We start from the raw sequence: 22,447 nt of genomic DNA, 5'->3' as shown, positions 1-22,447 counted from the left end.
TGGAACTGTTGGAGTGAGTCCAGAGGAGGCCACAAAAATGATCAGAGGGCTGGAGCACCTTTCCTGTTAAGAAAGGCTGAGAGAGTTGGGGTTGTTCAGCCTGGAGAAGAGAAGGCTCTGGGGAGACCTTATAGCGGCCTTTCAATATATAAAAGGGGCTTATAACAAAAACAGAGAGACTCTTTACCAAGGCTTGTAGTGACAGGACAAGGGGCAACAGTTTTAAACTGAAAAAGAGTAGATTTAAATTGGAGATAAGGAAAAAAAATATCTCTTTGAGGGTGGCGAGACACAGGAACAGGTTGCCCAGAGAAGTTGTGGATGCCCCATCCCTGGAGGTGTTCAAGGCCAGGCTGGATGGGTCTGGTGGGGGTGTCCCTGCCCATGGCAGGGGGGTTGGAACTAGATGGCCTTTAAGGTCCCTTCCAACCCAAACCATTCTATGATTCTATGGTTCCATAATTCTATGAATAAGGGTTTCAGTCTGCACCTGTGCATTTTTCTACATAAGGATTAATGAATTATACAGCACTTTCAGGGTGTTGTGGCAATGCAAACCGTAACTATGGATTTCTGGAGAACTCTGTTCTAATCTCTCCACAACTTGTTACAGATTGAATTTATGCTTGTTTTTGAGTTTTTGGACTAAGCAGATTAGACCATGTCAGAATTTTGTTCTGGCTTTTCCCAACAAGAATAAGGTTTATCTCTGAAGTGCTGTGTTTGTGGGCTAAAATAACTACCCAAGTACAGTTAAAGACATGCCCCACTGTCTAATCAATGTCTCGTGTTTACACTTCTGTTATGGACAGGATTTGACCTGATGGATTCATTCAGTGTGAAACAGATTTTTGGAATGAAAGAAAATGGAATTCAGAGCGCTTATGTACGACTTGGAAGCTTCCCTGTTGTTCAGAAAACTGAGTGAGTATCCTTTTTTTTCACTTTATTTTCATCTGATCCTCTGTTTTACATTATTTGGTTCCCCTAGGTTAACCTTGTAGTAGTTCTCTAGTACTACACATACATTACTACTTTGATCAGCTCTTTCAGTTCTTCTGGCACAGAATTTATACAACATGGTCAGGAGCCTCCGCACCAGCTACTGGCTCCATCCTGGTAAAGTATGAGCTGGTTTCAGCGTATCTCAATGGTCGTGAAGAGCAGTATCAAGAAATTCACAAAAGAACGCAAGGCTTAGTAAATAGCTTCTAAAAGGAATATTTGGTGGCACTCCCATTGAGATATATATTTGCCAATCACCAGAGACTAGTTCCTAGTACGTGTTTTTATCAGTTAGCCAGTATGAGTTTTGTCCTTCTAAAAGAATGAGCAATTTTTAATCCTGTGTCAACATGGATTCAGTCCTTGGAGACTTTTCTGACCTGAGGCTGCTAGTTGTGTCGTAGTCTATCAGAACGGTTTCTCTTCCAGTTGTTATTTGAGTTCTCCTAGCATCAGCCTTGCAAAGAGTGAGTGCATAATTTCACTGAGTAACCATAAGTCATAGATTGAATTGTCATCATTACCATTTTTGCATTAAATTTCTCTGTGTTGGTTTGAACTTCAGCTTAAAAAATTGATAGTAATTCTTTTCCTTCTTATGGATAAGGGTTGTTATATTTTATTCTGGTTTAGGTCTTTTACTCACCTCACTGCATCTTTGAGATTGTCCTGTGAGTTACATTTGCTTGATTTCACAATATTTTTTTTGTCCTGGAGCCAACCTGAATTGATTTGCCCTTCTCCCCTAACCCTCTTTTTCCATATAAACACACAGTCTTTTTTTAAAAAAAAAAAAGTACAAGTATGATACACGGAAAGGAAAACTGTTTCCTCTAAAATCCATAAATGATGTCAAGTCTTGGGGTAAGTAAATTCATGATCTGGGAGAAGGCCAGCCAACTAAAGACAGCTTGGTCTTGAGAAGTGTTGTATACATAACTGGTGTGGCAGGAGGATAAGAAACCTATTTCATTTGGCTCACGGCAGTCTCTGGGTGGAAGCTCTACTTGCTGTGGCTAGTAACAGCTAGTGGTCCTGTGCTTTATCACTGTAAAACATTACCAGCAAGACTACATAGAAAGAAGTTCTTGAAGTGAAGAAGTCCAGTTTGCACTTGAGAAATTCTGGGAACAATGATCTACTTCATCTGAGCTCTGGGTGATACTGTGACAAATAGGACTAATGCAGTCCTTGGGTGTCTAAGCAGGAGCTGTCAAGTATGAGCTGACTATCTCCATATCAGGCAGCTCAATCACTGCTGCTGGGATGTTATGTCCAGTCCTTGTTTCCATAAGGAGTGAAGGAAAGTTTAAATAACTGGGAAACAAGTCTAATAGAGAGAAATTCAAGAAGCGCAGTGCAGTCAGGCAAAATTAAGAAGTGGTTAGTGATTGAGGTGATTGCTCTCTGTAAGAACATCTGGGGAAGCAAAGTTTAGTAAAGGGTTTTTGGTGCTAAGGATAGTGGTAGACTAAAAGTCAGTGGCTACCTGTTAATAACATCAAAAAAGAACACAGAAGAAAGGCACACTTTTAACAATTAATGTAATTATGAACAGAATCATAGAATACCAGGTAGGAAGGGAGCTCAAGGATCAGCTGGTCCAACCTTCTTGGCAAAAGCATGGTCCAGACAAGATGGCCCAGCACCCTGCCCAGCTGAAGCTTAAAAGTGTCCAATGATGGGGAATCCAGCACTTCCCTGGGGAGATTATTCCAGTGGCTGATTGTTCTCATTGTGAAATAATTTCCTGTTTTGTCCAATCAGAATCTTCCCAGGAGTAACTTGTACCCATTACCCCTTGTCTTTTCCATGTGACTCTTTGTAAAAAGGGAGTCTCCATCTTCTCTGTAGCCACCCTTTAAGTACTGGCACATGGTGATAAGGTCTCTCCTAAGCCTTGTTTTCTCAAGGCTGAACAAAACCAGTTCTCTCAGCCTTTCCTCATATGACAGGCTTCCCAGTCCTTGGATCATCTTGGTGGCCCTTCTCTGAACCTTCTCCAGCCTGGCCACACCTTTTTTATATAGCGGGGACCAAAACTGAACACAATGTTCCAGATGTGGCCTGACAAGTGCTAAGTGGAGTGGGAGCTCCACTGAGCTGAGCAGAACAAGTGGAACAAATTAGCAGAGATTATGGAGAGTTGGCCATTTGCATTCCTTTTTCGAATTAAGGGTTGAAATACTTTTTGTTTTTCAAGAAAGACTGAGGGAGTAAAGCCAGACCAACCAGCTGTGATGATTTTCCTTCTGCTCAGATTGCACCCATTTATTTGTTGTTGTTGGTTTTTTTTGAAATAAGTAGAATATTTTATTGCTCATGATAATTAGAAGTAAAATGTCCTTAATTAGTAGATTGAAATGACTAAGCTTCCTTTTGAATGATTAACTGAAGCATGGATTTAAAGAACTTTTATATTTGCAGCCTGTGGTTTGGGAATGAACCCAAATGAATATATCACCATGGAAGGTGTCTGCATATTTTGTTTCACTTTAGCCTTTGGATACCAGGATTCTGAGATGGTGTATATAGGATCATTGCTCACAGAAAATACAATCTTGTAAAGTTGCAGAAAATTGATAACTGGAATAATAAACAAAACAAAAACATCTGTCCTGTCTTGCAGATAACCTCAAGCAACGTTTAGCAACTGATAGCAATGCCTCATAATTAGCTACAAAATCATTAACTGAGTAATATATGTAATTCACTTTATTATCTGCTTAAAGGATTTGTGTGCTTTTATATAAGCACTAGTACTTCTACAAAGTGCCAGCTTAGCTGCCTGGGAAATGTGCCTATTCATCTTGTGATCTGGAGTTTATCTACACTATGAACTTTCTTCCCATTTGTGGTGAGGCATCCTGTGATGGTTCTGTGAACAAGCAAGTACAACAGCCAGGAACGTGGACAAAATCAATATACTGGTCACTGTGGGACTTGTAGGTCTCTCTAGCTGGCTGAGGGCTAGTCCCTAAATCTGGCTGGTGCTTCTCCCCACTCCTCAGGTAACTGGGGCTGTCCAACTGTTTGCTTATGGCTCCTCAACTGGTCTTCTGGCCAAAGTTGTGCCCCAGATTTCTGGTTTTTGGAACTCAGGCTTGTTTCTTATTACTATTGTCTTGGCTAATGCCAAGCTTTTGGCTTACTATCCTGTTCTGTTCTCCATCTATTTCTCCTAGTCCTGACTCCAGAGCCTTCCTCCTGCCATGTCCATCCCTCAGTTTTCTCTTGCCTGATCTGGTTCCAGCCTGGGTTGGTCCTCATCCCAGCTGCCACCTCATAGACCTTCATGATGCTCAGCCTAGCTTCTAGTCATGATGTGCGTTTGCTCTTTATATTGGTACAGTGTTGTCTCCCCATAGTTTTTGAGCCTTGGGGTTTTTTGAGCATGTATACCTTGATGTGTTTTTCTGGAGACTTCAGCTCCTGACATTGACTTCAGTAACCTGCCTTGGGTTTCTCCATGAGCTCTTGCCCTGGTCTCATCATTTGTTCTGCTCCACAGAGAAGAAAATTGTACCCAAAGTTTCCAAGACTTCCTACACTAAACATGAAGCCTCTTGAATACTTCCTTGTTCCTTACTTCTTCTCAAACATATATTTCATATGAGGAAAGGCTGAGACAACTAAGATTCTTCAGCTTGGAGAAGAGAAGGGTCATGGGGGGGATCTTATCCATGTCCATAAATATCTGATGGGGAGGAAGCAAAGAAGATGGAGCCAGACTCTTCTCAGTGGTATCCAGTGACAGGAAAAGAAGCAATAGGAACAAATTAAAAACATGCAATTCAATTTGAACACAAAAAACCCCTTCTTTAGGCTAGATGATCTCAAGAGATCCCTTCCTCCCTCAACAATTCTCAGATTTGTGTTTCCGTGACGCACCCTCTCCCACTCTTTACCAACCCTGTCTTTTCCTTCCCCCCATTCTTCACCCATTAAAGTGAGGGAAGCTGTTAGACCTGTCACAGCATTTTTCATGGTGCTGGAGTTGGAAAAAGGCCAAGATGCTGTGCCGAAGTCAGGGCTGAGAGACTTGGCTCCTTGCTTTAAGGAAGTGTTGAGAGCAGCCTTCTCAGCTGAAGGGTCTTGCAGTGGCCCCTCTGTGACTTCATGACCTCTATTGGCAAACAAGTGCCTGTCATATAGAAGTGTGCCGGTCCAAATCTGCTGTGAAGTTAGTAGGAGACTGTCTATTAGAAGTAAACCTGAGGAGTTCCTCATAGGCTTCTTAACTAACCAGAGAAAGAGGGTGAATTCATGGTCCCCAGCACTAGCCTCATTTGTGCTCATCAAATTTGTGCTCTTCACCCGTTTTTGTGCTCATATCAAGTTAGTTTTAGCTGGTATCAAGCAGTGTTATCCCAGACAATGCCTGGGCCTGGTGTGGAGGATGGAGCATGCCAGAGACTCCTCCCCGGAGGCAGTTTGGATACGATCGCTCTCTTTGGGAAAGAAGCACCTGTTTGAACTTCGCTCATGGCTAGCAAATGGACCCTGACCATTATTAACTAGTGTGGATAGAATCTCCTACTTCTAACAAGGTAAAGGAGAAGAAGCATGGCTGAGGTGGAATGACTGAAGGCTTTTTTTGTCTTTTAGAGAATAGAAGACTGAGGGGAGAGTTGATAAACACACAAAAGGGGGCTGCCAAAAGGGGAGAACAACTCATTCGCATGGTTCCTTGTGGAAAAAGTTACTTTAGGAAGACTAAATGCAGCAAGTGAGATTTAGGATAGACTTGTTTTTTTAGCATGTAGGATAGTGAAACACAGGAAGAAATTACGTAAGGAGGCTGTATCTATTCCATCACTGAGGCTTCTGAAGTACTTTCTGAAATGTCTGACAAGGATGTATTAGTGGGGTTGATTCTGTGTTGTGACAATCCTTCTACAGCCCTTTCTTCTTCCCTTTTTTTTTTTTCTTTTCTGTCATTCTAAGAGCCTCTGGTGATGTGGTGAATATGGATGCGAACCAGCTTTCTCTAGCCTTGTTTCAGACATGAAAATTGCTAATAGTCAATGAGTTACATTGAGTATTAGTGGTTTTTAGCTGTTTTTGAAGTGGTAAAATTTCCCAAATACATTAATTATGCCCTTCCTCACCAAATGCAGGCACTCTATTAATCGTTATATTCAGTGTCTGAAATGAGAATTGATACTCTTATTTTTCTCCATTGTGTTTTTTTTATAGATGTAGGATCTCATGCTGATTGTCAGACGTAGGCTCTTATGCCAAACAAAAGCATGTAAGAAGGAGGCTGTTGTGAAAATGGGCAGCGGCTAAGAGAATCTCCTGCCTGGTTTTTATAATTTTTTCTTTGTAGAAGTTGTGATTCACCTGACCTTGGAGTTGGGTTAATTAACTCTTAGACTAACCTGCAGCACCAGGGGATTCTCTTGTCTTGGAGTTTTATAATGGCCTCTTCTGCAATCCATCCTGATGTCAGAATTATAGACCAAGGAGCAGGCAGAGTGCTCCCTGTAGATACCAGGCATCCAGCAAAGCTCCATAATATGGATCATCAGTTCAATTCGGCCTTGGGTGAAAGAAGAAAATAAAAAATTTCTGGGGACAGCAATTCCTGCCTTTGGATTCCTAAGAAAAGCTGTCTTCTAGATGGAGATCACTTTTTATCAAGGAAATAAATGAAAACTCATAAAGAGAGTTTTTGTTATTTATGCAGTAATGCAACTCTGTACAAGATGCAGGGACCAAGAACTTCAGAAACAGCTTTTATCATATCTTCAGAGCAATGAGAGTGTCTTTAGATTTGCTTTTGGCATGAATCCTTTCTCTGCTGGGAACTTGCAGCCAGTTCTTCGAAACCTTTAAAAATCAGTTGAGGGTGACAGGTAATAGGTCATTATAGCTTTCTATCAGTTTAAATCTACCCGATGGGTCATTTGTCAGCTTCTGTGTGATGAGGTGTGGCCAGACTCACAAGGATATTTAGGTACCTAACTCCTAGTTATTTCTGTGGGCATTAAGCATCTGAAAACCTTCTTTGAATTTAATCTCGCATGGTGATATTCCTGTCCCCAGCTCAGAGGTGTCTTAGCACAGAGGCTAGCAGTTGGCTCTTCCAGATTTAGTTGTAGGTTGTCAGGCCCAAGGCTCAAAGTGATATCTTGGGGGGTTAATTTCAACCACATGCTCCTGCACCTCCCTGCTCAGCAAAGCAGTGATGACACAGTCACAGCCACTGCCTTTAATTTGTACTTGGAATGAAGCACACCTGTATATGCAGAGTCAAAAAACTGTTAGTAAAGGCAGCATTGAAAGCATGTGTCCTGCTGCCGTTGATGTGATGATAGCAAACTTGCTATGGATCAGAAGGAGAGCAAAGTACCCCCAGAGCTGTAACTCCGCTACCTGGTGTCACCGCTGGATTAACTGAGGAACCATTTCTCTGCTTGCTTTTCATTCAGTAGGAGGCTGGAGTTGGTGATAGGCTGTGTCTGGGTGAGTAGTTCAATACCCTGTATTGGCCACTGTGTGTGTCCAAAATGTGAATAAGAATCCCAAAGGCAGGACAGAGAGGGAACTCATTAAACCCAGTTGTGATGGTGAAGATAGGTGGTGGTGAGTGAGTGAAGGTAGATGTACTAGGCATGTATGCTGAAATGACATAGTTTGAGGAGATGAGCCACAGGGAGATGCCCCCACCAGCAGCACTCTCATGTAGAAACATCTGTGGTTTTTGTTCAAGAGGATGTAGCCACAAGCAGCGCCTTTTCAACTATCAACAGTGCCACCTTGATGAAGTTTCTTGAGGGGGTGGATGTTAAAAGCTGAAACATGCATTGTCTTCTCTGACAAACTTGGACGCAATGAGTGTACAAAGCCATTTGGCAGGAAATTTTCACTAAGGCATGTCAACGATGAAGGAGACCTAGCGGGGTGCCCTGTTGGGAGGGCTGATGTGACTGACCCAACTCTCTCTTGCCAAACATCCCGGAGACTTTCAGTGCCCCAGTCATGCCAGTTGTATTTTCCATGGCAACTCCGACACAAGAGTGACAACCGACAGACTTCTTGTTTTGTCAGGAAGGGAGGGAATGTGAGCCATGGAAGAGATGGGTGCTGGGCTGAGGTGGTTCTGTGACCAGGCAGGGCTAGTTTGTGAATAGCTAGTACCAAGAAGTGACACAGCCTTGTCCGCTCTCCTAAAGGAATGATTTTGTAAAGGAGCTAGTGAGAGCCCTGTTCAGTTTTCTCTTGTGCTGGAAGACTTCAGAGAGTGCCTGTGTCCCCAGTGGGAAGAACAGCTTATAATGGTGCATACAGCATTTTATATACCATATAAAATGGGCATAATAATATAATATTATATTATATATTATTATATTAGGCACTGTAAACCATGGGCATTTTATATGGCAAAAGCTACTGTAGTTGATGAAACCACAGAGTTCAGAATTTTTAACTTGGCTAAAAGGATAGGAAATTCAAAGCACAGATAAAAAAATGACTGAATATTTTGGCATTAGGAAAGACTGGCCTTCAACCTTTGCTGTAATTGCAAAACAAAGCATTTGGGGAATTTTGAGGATTTTTGCTTGAAACACTATTAAGAGCCTCGAGTTTTCTGTGCCTTTAACTGTGCCCGTTTCTGCATAGTGATGGACTATGACAAATATTCCTTAAGAGAATCTGTTTTTGTTGCTTCGCTCTTTAATAATTGCTGCCCTTGTGTTTTGTTTTCTAATGGGTGCTTATGCTTGACTGCTCAGATGTCCGGAAGCAAAGACGTGATATTTAGGAAGGGCCTATTTAGGAATGATCAGAGGAGCGGGCTGGCTTGGGCATGAGGAACAATGAAGTTAACTGGGACTCTTCAGCTGGAAAAAGAGATGGCTTAGAGGCATTATAAGCAAAGTTTGCAAACTCATGAATGGCATAAAAAATAGAAAAAGAATAGGTTCATTGTGTTGTCCCTCATAAGAACTGAGCTAGATCCTGAACAAACAAGAGGAGGCTCGTTATACAGTGGGTGCCAGAGCTGTGTGATTCCTTGCCAAAGGATGTTGTGGAAGTAATAAATTTACCTGAGCTCAAGGGGAGAGTGGAGAAGCCCATACAAGATAAATCCATAAAAAGTTATTCATGTAGAAATTGTAGTTGGAGGGAGGGGGAATATGTTTTTTCTGTTCATTCTCATTCTTAGGCATCCAGTAATAGATAGTGACAAAAATATAAGAATACTGGGTTAGTTATCCCTTCTGTCCAGCCCTGCATGCTCATGTTATGGTATGTTTTTATGTTGGGCTGAGTCAAACAGGTTTTTTTTTACCTCAGACTTATGCATGGATCATGGTGTCACACTGAGCAAACTTCTGCCTAATGTGTTTGTAATGTTTGATTTGAGAAGGTTCTTCTGTTCTCACAGGCCACGAGCCAAGGAACATCTTTCTAGGCAGGCATGAGGTGTAGTGCCTGTTTTGGGGCAAATAATACAATATTTATTGATATAACTGTACATTTATAGAGAGTTTCAGGTGTGGCTGCCCATTGTCAGATGTCTCCACTCTCCAGTGCATCTAGAGAACAACAGAACGGTTTACAGGTTGCACGAACTGAAGCATCAGGTGAAAAACAACTGGATTGACATGATAGATGCAGCTTTGACATGCAGATTGACGTGAAGACTGCAGATTTTCACTGTTTCTTATTTAATTTGAGAGCTTCACTGTTGTTCCAAAAAGGGCTCCTCAAGGACAAAACGACCTGGAGGACAAGAAGCTCATGTTCATCTCTCTGCAGACTGCCAAATTCGGCAGGTTTTGTAGGCACTATGTGATACTTTTGTGAAGTATTGCTGGGATATGCAGAGAGTTTTAGAAGTTCTGCTTTTCACCGCTAAACCTGATACATGGCTGTCTTTTTCCCTCCCCGTGCCAGGGATGTATTTCCACAAGGTCTGCCTGATGAATATGCCTTTGTAACTACTTTCAAATTCCGGAAGGCTTCCAGGAAAGAAGACTGGTATATTTGGCAGATTATTGACAAGTACGGCATACCACAGGTATGAGGCCCTCTGCAGCCAGCAAGAGCATCCTTGTTTCTCTTTTGTTGCACAAACTAACTTTCTTGCCTTAACCTCCTACTCCTTTTTCCTTGTGGACTAGTAAAAATGCCTTTGCCTGTCTTTCAGTTTGTTTTGCCAAAAATCCTTTACCTTTAATTCAAACCCTGGAGCAAAGTTTGCATAGACCTTGATGGTTGTTAGCATGCAGATAGATGTATTAGTTGGAAAGGGGGAGAAAAATATACCATCCTCGCTCTTGAAACCACTTTTGGGCTTTTGGTTGTTTTGTTCGGGTAGTTCTGCTCAGGGAAAATATTTTGCCTGTTTGGAAAATGATAGACAGATGTACCACAGAGCAGTGAGCTACGTCAAGTTTTTCCACAGACTTCTAGATACCATGCAAAGGTATTATGGGTTCCCTACTTAGGATGTGGATGTAACACCTGCTATTGCTCCATAACCCTGAGTCCTGGCTGCTGTAGAATTAGGTCTAATAATTTTTGTCAAGTGCTCTCTGCTTCTCAGAAGAAAAATACGATAATAGTGTAATAAAAAGCTGTCCCTATAAAGCATGATCTTAGCAGCATGCTCTAGTTTAGGGGTTTGAGTGAGCTTGAGAAGGGATTTGGATGGGGTGTATGTTTTTCTGCTCAGTACAAACATGGTGCTGATGGCATTACCCATGACCCATCTAAGCCAGGCTGCCGGCATTGCCACGTAACACAGTATTACTGCTTTGGGACTGGTATTTGAAAGGGTTTTGGGAACCCACAGTGAAGGACAGGTGCAGTGTGAGGACTTAGCTAACTGAGTTTCAGACAATGGTAAAAGTTGCATATGAAAATTATTATCAGCTGCATTTTGTTAAATGAGACATGATTTACTGTGCTACCTGCATTCCTAATTCCTGCAGAGTGAGAATGTGTATATAGAATCATAGAATGGTTTGGGTTGGAAGGGACCTTAAAGATCATCTTGTTCCAACCCTCTGCCATGGGCAGGGACACCTCCCACCAGGTTGCTCAAAGCCCCATCCAGCCTGGCCTTGAAAACCTCCAGGGATGGGTCATCCCCAACTTCCCCGGGCAACCTTTTCAAGTGTCTCACCACCCTCACAGTAAAGAATTTCTTCCTGATATCCAATCTAAATCTACCTTCTTTCAGTTTGAAACTGTTACCCCTCATCCTATCATTACACTCCCTGATAAAGACTCCCTGCCCATCCTTCCTGTGAGCGCCCTTTAGGTACTGGAAGGCCGCTATAAGCTCTCCCTGGAGTCTTCTTTTCTCCAGGCTGAATAACCCCAACTCTCTCAGCCTGTCCTCATAGCAGAGGTGCTCCAGCCCTCTGATCATCTTCGTGGCCCTCCACTGGACCTGTTCCAACAGGTCCATGTCCTTCTTGTGCTGAGGGCTCCAGAGCTGGACACAGTACTCTAGATGGAGTCTCACCAGAGCAGAGTAGAAGGGTAGAATCACAGTAGTGGTTTGGCCATGACATTGTAGACCTGAATAGCTTACAGGCTGTAGACACTTCTGAGCTAACACTGATCTGACCTGGCATTTCCAGCCAGCACGGTGCTCAGCTGCATGGAGATGTTGGGTCAGATCTGGAGTCAGCCTACCCTGGGCTGCTCACGTCAGACACGTCTTGGTGCCGACATGGCTGAAGTCCTTCCAGCTCTGCAGCTCATGGATGCACTTTTTGCTCCCCTGGCTCTGCGCTTTGCTCCATTCCCTGCTGCTTGAGGGTAACTGTCTGACTTCGGTAAAAGAAGAAATCTATTTGTAAATGAACTATAAGTATAATGTCTTCAAAAGCCTATTTTTGCCCACTCCACAGCTTGAAACTGTGTATTACATTTCTTGTGTGTTATGCTGGACTATTTTAGTCAGACAGGAAGATATTTGAGGCTGTCTGTCCTTAAACCCTTCTAACTTTCCTGTATTCCTAGGCATCATCTCTTCTATTTCTGATTAAGTGGGTTAGGCCAGGAACCAGTCTTCGGCACTGACTTTATGTGGCATGGCCTGACTGCGTCCACACTGTGTAATACATGGTCTTAAGGTCTCCTCTGAGCCTAAGGCATAATCGTTATTGTGAGTTTCAGTTTTCTGTTCGAAGCCTCTGAAATAAAGTGTGGGGCAGTGCTCAGCAGACTGGTTTCATACCAGGCAATGAGGGATTTGTCCATGCCCTATGGCATGGTTTAGGACATGTGATGAGTACTAAAGAGGACAGAACTGGACACAAGGGGTGGAGGACTGCACAGGATAGAGGGACCCAAAACAGTCTCAGCTTTGTCTCTGCCAGTGGGTAGATGCCTGTGGTGTGCTACCACCCAGCCATGTCCAAGCATTGCCTGGGAGGCATCAAGGTGGCATGTGCTGAAACCATGCCAAGGATTGTACTCAAGAGAAGTCTTTAGATGGTCATGGGTCCGCACCCAAACCTGTGCCCTGCCCCATCTTATTTACTAGAACAGGTGTAGGATCCCTGTCCAACTTCACGTCTCACACAACACCGTCCTCTGCTCTTTCCTTGGGCTTCTCACCCCGTGTTGTACCCTCCCCGACTTTGGGGTGTCAGTCGCAATGGAAGGCAAGCAGGAGGAAGGAGAAGGCTTGGTACTTTACTAACAAAGTAATTTCTTTCTGCTTGTAGGTCTCAATCCGACTGGACGGAGAGAACAAAGCTGTGGAGTACAATGCCGTTGGGCTCACCAAGGATGCTGTGAGAGTGGTCTTCCGAAATGCACGAGTCAGTGATCTTTTTGACCGCAGCTGGCACAAAATTGCCCTCAGCATCCAGTCAAAGGCTGTCTCGCTTTACATAGACTGCAGACTGGTGCAGATGCTGCCCATTGAAGACAGGGAAAATATTGACATTCAAGGAAAGACTGTGATTGGCAAACGCTTGTATGATAGTGTCCCCATTGATGTAAGTACTGGGTGTGCCAATTAGAGCTGGGGTAATGTTCAGCATTGGGTTTGCAGGATGTGAATGAGGTTTGGGGGATTAGGTTGTAATTGACCCTTTTTCTGAAGTAGCATCACTGAAACATTACCTGTATTACATAGCTAAGAGAGATTGGCATCTCATCATGTGCGAGACTTGCTGTCTTTTTATGTGAGACTGTCATACCTCTGTAATAGGGGTTAAAAATGAGAAATCCATTTCATCTTTCTGTCTAGTCCCAGAATGTGCTATAGTTAAAATCAGAGACAAAATCATCCACAAATTCCATCAAACTGAGTACCGAACTACACACATAAAAGTCTTTTGCTATTTGATCTTGGCATTATGAATGTTTCCACATGTGATAGGAAAAGATGGGGAAAAAAAGAAAGCTTTTTAACTCAGGAGACTCATGAAATATTCTCAGTTCCTCAGAAAAGATACCTGATATGAAATGACTATTGCTTTAATTGAACCAAAGCTGAGACCTGCAGGTTGGACCTGATTGTCCAGTAGCAGTGTTAACCTAGTATAACTTACCCATGATTATTTGGTGTTTTGAAACTTGTCAAATTTTTCTGTGCTGTGCAAAATGGATAGAATGTGCATATTAAATGTGCTAATAGCATTTCTCCTGCAGGGGTAAATGGTCAGAAGATACAAGGCACAACGGGGAAAAAAACAAACTTTATGTCTAGATGAATTTCTGGGAAGCATAGGGGTGGTCAGTGTATGTCTTTTCAGACAGAAATTTGGCCAGGACATGGGGATTAACATGCCTCCTTATTTGCATGAAAACCTGCACCAGAATTTTAATAGGCATAGTCAGGGTCTCATTAGATCAGCACTCTTGGAGCACGCTGAGATATTGGTCCATTATGGCGAGAGAGATATTGACTACAGGATCCATAGAATCACTATGAAGTTAGCCCCATCTGGTTTTTGTTTGTATTCGTCTGCACTATTTGTATCCAAGCAAAAGGATATGTGGTCTTTAATAATTCAGTGTCTCTGAGACTATTGCCTCACTTTGTCTTCCAGTTTGATCTTCAGCGGATGGTTATTTACTGTGATTCTCGGCATGCTGAGCTGGAGACCTGCTGTGACATTCCCTCTGGACCTGTAAGCTTCTTTTTGTCATTTGTTCATTTTCACATGAACACTCTTCGTTGAAATCTATTACATAAATCAGGGAATATATGACAGTGTGGGATTATAATTTTTTTTAATGATGGTGAATGAAACCTAAGTAGGCATTTGGCAATGTATCAGCGCCAGGAGGGGACTACTGCCGAGGGATGAGTATGAGGAATTTGAAGTTTCCAAGTTGCTCTTTCCTTGTCAAACTGTCAGGGGAAACAAAACCCTGAAGTGATGATGGAATAACAGAAAAGCAGCATGAAATATTCAGCATCTTTCCTGCTGGTTTTATTTGGGAAGAGCTAAAACGGTGCCAGTTGCTGCTTAGTTTCCTGTGCCCAACTCTTGTTAGAAACTTCCACCCTCCTTTCGCTCTTCTCCCCTCAGTCTTGGTTAAAGAGATTCATTGTTCATTTTGCCACGTTTTTCCCTATTCCTTGAATGAATGGCTTTTGTGGGATTTCGTTCCTCACTAGGACTCTTTTAGCTGTGCGTTATCCAGTTAATGCCTGTGCAGTTTCTCTAGAGGGGGTGGAAGAGGAACCTTTCTAGCATTGAAGGCTTTGTCGTGACCTTGGGTGTTTGGGTGTAGTGCCAGGTCACGGTCCTGACGGAACCACCTCCCCTGGAAGTGAGGCCAACTGTTGGCAACGAGCAAGTTGGCCACCTCAAGACTTTCAACTGCTCCTGTCCTGTTGGACAAAAGGTGAGTGTTGAGATGAGTGTGTTTCATTTGAGCTATGCTGGATAGCTTTGGAAATAGGGGTATGACACCGTGCAAGTGGGTTGTAAGAAGGGCTGTATTGGTTTGTGAAGCACTTTAGGACCTAGAGGTGGAAAGCACTTCACAGAAAGAGCCAGGCATGTGTTATCCACTGGTGGGATGTCTGCAGAGGTAATGGCAGTCTTCCCAGGTGTTTTCTCTTTACCTAATTCAGTGATTTTGATCATGCTGGTAGTCCTGGTAATAACCTTGAAAACAAAGCAGTTATTCTTACCCAGCCCAGTGGTGTGCATCCTTTTTTCAAACAAAGAGGAAGAGATGCTGGAGGTAAATATAGCCACATTGAAAAAAATCTCAAAACTTTTAAAAGCAGTGTGCTTGCTTATATTGCCTGTGACTGAGTCCTCTGAGAAGCCAGCTTCATTGTCGTTGCTCTGGAGGGCATGCCAGTTTTACTGTGTTCTCCACTAAAACCTGAGAACACTTTTGTTGTCCTCAATTGTTGTAGGATTGGGTCCCTCGGTTTGTTATATAATGAGATGATCAGTCTGACTAATCATGTGGTTTTTGGTCTTAGGGGGAGAGAGGTCCAACTGGTCCTGAAGGTCCTAAAGGTCAAAAGGTCAGTAGTTTGTGTTTAGTTCATTTGTTTAATAAAAACAACAACAAAACAGTTTCAGAGTAAGTTGAGGAGTTTAAGATTTTGAGAAATGAGAGTCAATTTGGCATATGACTGAGTTCAATAGTTTTGGATAATCCTGGAACTGCAGGAGACACTGGTCGTCTTGTATCTTTCCTTTACGCTTTCATTTGAGTTTCTCTGTTGCTGCTTTGTGTCATTCTTAGGGTAACTGTGTTCCAAAATTTTTTCCTGGAGCTTCTAAGCTGGCATTTTTGCAAGTCAGTGTTATTCACTAGGTCATGCACAGCTTTTATGGTAAGTCACCTGGAAAACCATGTGCTGCTTCTGCTCTGTGCGTTGCTTAGCCGTACTAGATACCCATAGGTTAGGTAGCAGCATCCCGGTCACACTCAATTTGTATTCAAATTTGAACAATTTGTATTCAAAACTATATCCATCTGAATCGCTTCCACAAATTCAGTAACTGAATTTATACCTGTTTGGTGAATAAACAAATTGCACCCCACCAAAGGTTACTCAGTTATTACGAAACAGCGTGCGGAGGGGAAGGAGAAATCTCTGGTTCTTGGAAGGTCAGACATCCTCAGCAAAGTGTTTGGCAAGGCTTGGTCTGCTGTCTGCAGGGAGAAGTTTTGGATGACGAGGAAATGTGTTTTGGAGTATGTTTTCTGCTGGCATGAAAGAACACGGGCGCATTAATGCTCAGATTTGCCTGACTGAAACTGCAGAAAATGTTTCCTTATGCTTCCACGTGTATATAAATAGCAACTTTCTATTTTAATCTGTGACAGCTGAAATAATGATGGGCTGTTTTGAAGAATGGCAGAGCCATGACTGTTGTGAGGAGGTTGCAGAAGGACGATGATGATAATAATAAAAGCACCCTGCAGCAATATCCTGTTGTCTTTCATTGCTTTGACAAGGTTTATGTGCTGGTGAGGATGTCCATACTACGTAACATGGCACGCTGCTGGGGTGCAGGAGGTACTAGTTGAATATAAAATAGTGTATACCTAAGCACAGCATCGGCGGGTTTTCTGTAACAGATCTGGAAATGGCTGTCCTACTCCGCAGGTGGGTTGCTGAAGAGCTCTGCAGATGTGTGTGACTTTTCCCTGGCTGTAGTGATCCGAGACTTGTGTACAGCCAGGGTAGGACTGTGTCACCGTCTCAGGGAACTGGGGATGACGCCATTTAAATCCAGGCTCTGAAAACAATTTGGTGCAAATGGGATGATTTGAAACAAATTACTTAGCTTCTCTATCTGCTAAATAAGGCAAGTAATAGATTTTGCTCCTGACTTGGAAAGATGTTGTGATTAAATAACGTCTACCATCCTTGACAGCAGTTCTTGCATCGCAATTGCCAAGGACTGGCTTGTCACAGTCCCTGCTCTGTGTGCAGGAACTAATATCTCTCTCTTCCTCCCTCTCTCTCTGCAACATTATTGAGCAACCCAGGCCAAAATGCTGGCCATGGGGAGGAAAGTGAAGGCTATTTCCAACTCCTTAATATCACCACCTGGTACTTTACTGGGGAAAGAGTAAGGTCCCATTAAAAAAAAAAAAAAAAGGGGTCGCTTCTGCATTATGTCGTTGTAATATGTTTTAGGATCATTCAACTTGGCTCCTCATTTCTAAGGTGCAAGAGCTGTGTTTCAAAGCTTTGCTGTTGTGTAATGAGAAGGGCTGTAAACCTTTTCTAAGGTAACGAATATCAAAGATTTCCATTTGCTACTTCAATCCAAGAGCTAGGGCTTCAAGAAACACTAAAAAACCTAGTTTCATAATATCTCTACTATGGTCTTAAGTTTGATTGAAACATGCCAAGTGAGTACAATCTAGAGAACAGGAGGCTGAGGGGAGACCTTATCGCTCTCTACAACTACCTGAAAGGAGGGTGTAGAGAGCAGGGGGTCAGTCTCTTCTCCCAAGTAACAGGTGATAAAACAAGAGGAAACAGCCTCAAGTTGTGGCAGGGGAGGTTTAGACTGGGTATTAGGAAAAATTTCTTCACTGAAAGGGTTGTCAAGCATTGGAACAGGCTGCACATGGAAGTGGTGGAATCGCCATCCCTGGAGGTATTTAAAAGGTGGGTAGACATAGTGTTTAGAGATATGGTTTAGTGATGTTTTTTGTCAGAGTTCGGTTGATGGTTGGACTAGATGATCTGAAAGGTCCCTTCCAACTTAGGCAATTCCATGATTCTATAGCATAAGAAAAGACCAAGCATTCATTGACTAAAGAGACAGGTTGGAGTAAGCAAATGAATAAGGAAATAAATTGTCAGAAAAAGGTAGAAACAGAGTGACGTGGCCAGCAGGTTGAGGGAGGTGATCCAAGGGCTGGAGCACCTCTGCTGTGAGGACAGGCTGAGAGAGTTGGGGTTGTTCAGCCTGGAGAAGAGAAGGCTCCGGGAAGACCTTATAGCAGCCTTGCAGTACCTAAAGGGGGCCCACAGGAAAGATGGGGAGGGACTTTTTATCAGGGAGTGTAATGATAGGATGAGGGGTAATGGCCTCAAACTGGAAGAGGGTAGATTTAGATTGGATATCAGGAAGAAATTCTTTACTGTGAGGGTGGTGAGACACTGGCCCAGGTTGCCCAGGGAGGCTGTGGCTGCCCCATCCCTGGAGGCGTTCAAGGCCAGGCTGGATGGGGCTTTGAGCAGCCTGGTCTGGTGGGAGGTGTCCCTGCCCATGGCAGGGGGTTGGAACTGGGTGATCTTTAAGGTCCCTTCCAACCCGAACCATTCTGTGATTCTGTGACATCAGGACTCCCAGTCAAAATTCATCATTTTCTCTATAGACAACATCGCTGCTGAGCGTCTCCTATTTGTGATGAATTGCGAATCTGAAATCTACGCCTAAATAACTGGGGCCCAAGGGCTGCAGGTACTTGAGCATTATCCAAACATATTTTACATGCTGACAGCGAGAAATGCCCTGTGAGAGACTATATGGTCATATAAGAACCCAAGAAAGCAGCTGGTTCAGCTGTATCAGAAAAACAGCGCACAGCTGGTGGGAGCCACCTGAGAAACGAATCCCACCAGGGCATACTAATAGGGAGAGATGGTAGTGTTAAAAATACAAAACACCCCAAAACAGGGCTCTTTAGAGAGGCTGACAAAGGCAGGAGGACTGTGAAGCTCCTTCTCTACGCTATGACAGTTTTTGGGTTTGTTTTTTTTTTTTTTTTTGTTTTGTTTTCCATAGATCAGTGGTAGCTGGTGGCTTTTTCACTCTTTATGCAAAGAAGGAATAATGGCCACATGGTTGTCTCTGTTTTCTTTAAAAAAAAGTCAGTTTGAGGGTCTGAAGTAGAGTGAATGTGGCCGTCATCTATCTGAGTTGAAGACAAAGAGACTGAAGTTCAGGTTCTGCTATCCTGAGCTCCCATTGCATATTCCTCCTTTTAGGGGAGGAGGTTTGGACAGGCTTCTCTTCTGGTGCCATCTGACCAACGGAACTATTTGAAGTGTATAACCAGTATAGGAAGATAATGAGTTTCTGTTCCTCTCTAATTTATGTCTCCAAAGGCAGGGGAAAAACAGGAGCGCTTGCAGTTGTTAGAAAAAGGGAAAAAAATCCCACAGAGATGAACACGTCTGCCACAACCATCCATGCTGCCAAACTGCGGAATAATGTACGGAGACACAGCGTACATGTTTTGGAAGGAGATACAGTGAAGGATGGTACTGGGGAAGAGTGAGGCAGGAAATAGCTCTGGAAGAACTGGCTAACATGCCTGAAGCTGGGTCCTATTGATAAATTTTAGATGCTAGCAACAGCCCAGTCTAATTTATTTTCCTTCCGTAGTGGCTCTGCATGCTGTGTTGTTTGCAGGCAGCCGGGCTGGCTGGTTGGGGTGCTGGGCTGGTGGTCAACAGGCTTCTGCTCTCTTCCAGCACTGCTGTTGATCCGAGTTTAGAGAAGATCACTTTTCTGGGAGATCTGTTTTTGTCCACAGCGTAGAAATGACATTGCTTACCTGCCTGTGGGAAGTGTGTGGAGTCCAGTGTATCAGACGTGCTCTAGTGCGATGTTTTTTTTTTTTCCTCAAAATTAGAAAAGAGTTCTGATGTACCTCAAGTGACTTAAAAGAGACGGTTACGTAAAAACTTTATGAATTTTGCCACAACCTACTTGAATGGACTGTGACATTGTTTTTGCATCTATGCTACTTGCTCTGTGAAGTTTCTTTCTTTTGGCAAAAAAAAAAAAAGATAAAGGTTAAAGAAAGAAACTTTCATAGTTCCTGTGCTTTCAAAAGCCTTTCTTCATCTGAGTAAAAGAAAGCACGATCCCGACAAATGTTTCAGTGTTTGGTGCAGCTAAGCACATTTTTGGGGGCATAGACCAGGACAAATTGAATAGAGCCACAAAATTAAATCTCACTGTGGTCCAGTTGGGGGGTTTTGGGGAGCACAGGGGTCATTGGACTTATTGTTCATGTGGTACTGGAAGGTCCTGCTCCAGGTCTGAAACTTATTCCGCGTGATGCCACGTCTACATTGAAGTCCACGGTGCCTAAACTCCCTACAAGCAAAAGATGATGGGAAGGTACAAATAGGTGATGAGATTGTGTTTGTTAGTGATGGATGGGGAGCTCAGCACCGCATGTTTCTGGTATGTACCTTTTGGGTGAGAGTCAGACAGAAAACAGGTAGAGGTGTGTGGGCAGAGCCCCCTGCTCTCTGGCAGCTCCTGGTGCTAGAGGAATTGAAGGAACTGCTGGCAGCACTGCACAGAGCCTTAAACCAATCTTAGTAATGGGTGTATCCTCAGCTGGTCCTTTGTCCAGTTCTGTGACTGTGGAGCAGTATATGAAAATGTTTTGCAGGTATTTTTTTTCTGCACTTGCTTGTTTTGGCACCGCTTTTAATTCTGTATCTGATTAATATTTATGAAATGGCGCATCTTCTTTGAGTATTTATCCCTTTCACCCCTGTCCTTTTTAGGAGACAAGTGGAGAGAAAGTTTTGTTTGGTTTTTAATTGACCATTTTTCTCTTTTCCTCCCTATGTATTTGCTTCTCCAGCTTCCATTCCTCTACCCATCGTAATTTGTATGTTTCCAACTGTTGTTTTTTTTTCCTGTGTTCCCTTCCCTCTCTTCCACTGGAGCCAGGAAGGAGATCAGCTCTGTGCGTGTTGCATAGTTCTGCAAGGGAAGGGAGGAGTTAGCGTGAAAATTTAGCATGAATGAAAACAATGGGGTTTGAATTTTTTTTTAAAAACAGCTCTGAAATCTTGACAGGTTTATTTTTTCCGTATTTTAGGTGTGCACCCTGTAGGTCACATGCAAACCACCCTTCCAAGTCCTTCCTGGCTTAATAGAAAGTAAGGACTTCTGAAGTACCTCACAAGAGAAAGCTCTCTGCCTTGCCAGTGCACCCTGAAGGCTTCTAGCAGTATTTCCATGTAAAAACTAGAATATAGAATCAATCTGAGAACTTGGCATTCAAGTCGGTACAGATGCAATGAGGTACACCCGGTACTTATGGCAGGAGCTGGGATCTTGTCAGTAGAGACTGGTGGGACCAGAGTTGTCCACAGTCTCAGTCAAACCCTTCTTGCACTGCTTCCCAAAAAATCAAAGCAATGGAAAGCTGACTGCAAAATACAAAGAATAATATGGTACACCTCACGAACGAGTCCAACATGGAGGTGTAAGAGGAAATCTCATCTGTTATTTCTATGCCGGTCAAGAAAGGAATGAATTAACTCTGTGGTAATAACACCCTTTCTTTTTTTTCAAGGGAGAAAGTGGCAGCCCAGGGTTTCCTGGACTCAGAGGAGAAAAAGGAGAGCCAGTGAGTACAAAACACCAGAATGATTTTTATGTAAGGAGATGGAAATACAAGTAGTTGTATTCTTCTTTGTGGTGAGAATTTGCTCTCAATGTCAATGTGCCCTGTTGAATGTGTTCCCTCTGCCTGGCCTTTATTCTGGGGAAAACCTGATCTTTCTGGCACCCAATGGCATTTCTTGGGGGGGGAGGGGGGCAGAAACATGTGGGTTCATTCCTGAATACAGCTGATAACTGACTTAGTATTTGCCTTCTAATTAAAATGTGTAACTTGGGTGTACTTGATTATAGCACAGCCGCACATCCAGCAGGGACAGTATGAGGCAACTGAACACAAGGAAGATGCAAATCTCTCTCAACTCTTTTACATTCAGATGACCAAGATACAACTTTCCCCAGCTGCAGTTAATGCAAATGCCAGACTGAGTTTTTAGGCAAGAAAATCTTTAACCCTATGTAAAATTCATTCTAATAAGGGTTGTTGGCATCTTTGATTTTGGAAATGTAATATCAGACTCTGCCCTGAATAGAAAATAAGATGTTTTCCTGGCTGCAGTGGGAGAATTAAGGATAGGTTTTCTGTTTTAATTTGTCACTGAATTATTATCAAGGAATTATGCCCAAAGAAAATTACTTTCCCTATAGTAGCTGTCCTGTGACTCGTGTGTCTATATATATGTGTACGGGCGTGTGATATATATGGATAGATAGACGTATCTCAGATATAGAACATGGAACACAGGAAATATGTATTATTAGTGTTTGACTTACTTGCTATCAAATGTACCTTTTCTCCTCTTCTTTCATTTCTAGGGCAGAGCCTACGGCAGAGGAGAAAAGGGAGAAAAGGTAAGATCTAATCCTTCATTGGACTAATTAAACGGGAGCCACTTGCTGTTTCCGTCTGTAGCTTGAAGGTTGATTTTTGGAGTGCGCAGGGTGTAAGAGATGTGATACAGTTGGGTCTTTGTGGGGAACCTTGATATTGTGTTATGCTGCCTTCTGCAGAAAAGCTGTTGAGTGTTTACTGCTTTTCCCCTTTGTGTTGAGTTTCCTTTGTGCATTGGCCATGAAAAATGCTATCAAATTGAAATCATAATCTTTGCTTTGTGAGTTCGTGGAGGATA

The 22,447-nt window shown here is 42.9% G+C and overlaps 1 protein-coding gene across 1 annotated transcript in view; it reads left to right on the top strand.

Annotated features, from left to right (window-relative positions):
* COL22A1 (collagen type XXII alpha 1 chain) overlaps positions 1–22,447 on the top strand; it is a 229,512-nt gene that overhangs the window by 72,529 nt on the left and 134,536 nt on the right. The window contains exons 5-12 of the mRNA XM_074577898.1: positions 813–924; positions 9,916–10,039; positions 12,708–12,983; positions 14,043–14,123; positions 14,734–14,847; positions 15,443–15,487; positions 21,271–21,324; positions 22,134–22,169. Of these exons, the coding sequence (XP_074433999.1) occupies positions 813–924; positions 9,916–10,039; positions 12,708–12,983; positions 14,043–14,123; positions 14,734–14,847; positions 15,443–15,487; positions 21,271–21,324; positions 22,134–22,169 (842 nt within the window). The remainder of the gene's footprint in view (positions 1–812; positions 925–9,915; positions 10,040–12,707; positions 12,984–14,042; positions 14,124–14,733; positions 14,848–15,442; positions 15,488–21,270; positions 21,325–22,133; positions 22,170–22,447) is intronic.

Source organism: Larus michahellis, chromosome 2 (genome assembly GCF_964199755.1).
Source record: "Larus michahellis chromosome 2, bLarMic1.1, whole genome shotgun sequence".
Classification (NCBI taxonomy): Eukaryota; Metazoa; Chordata; class Aves; order Charadriiformes; family Laridae; genus Larus; species Larus michahellis.
Note: the sequence above shows the minus strand (reverse complement) of the source record. Positions and strands in the feature narration are given on the sequence as shown.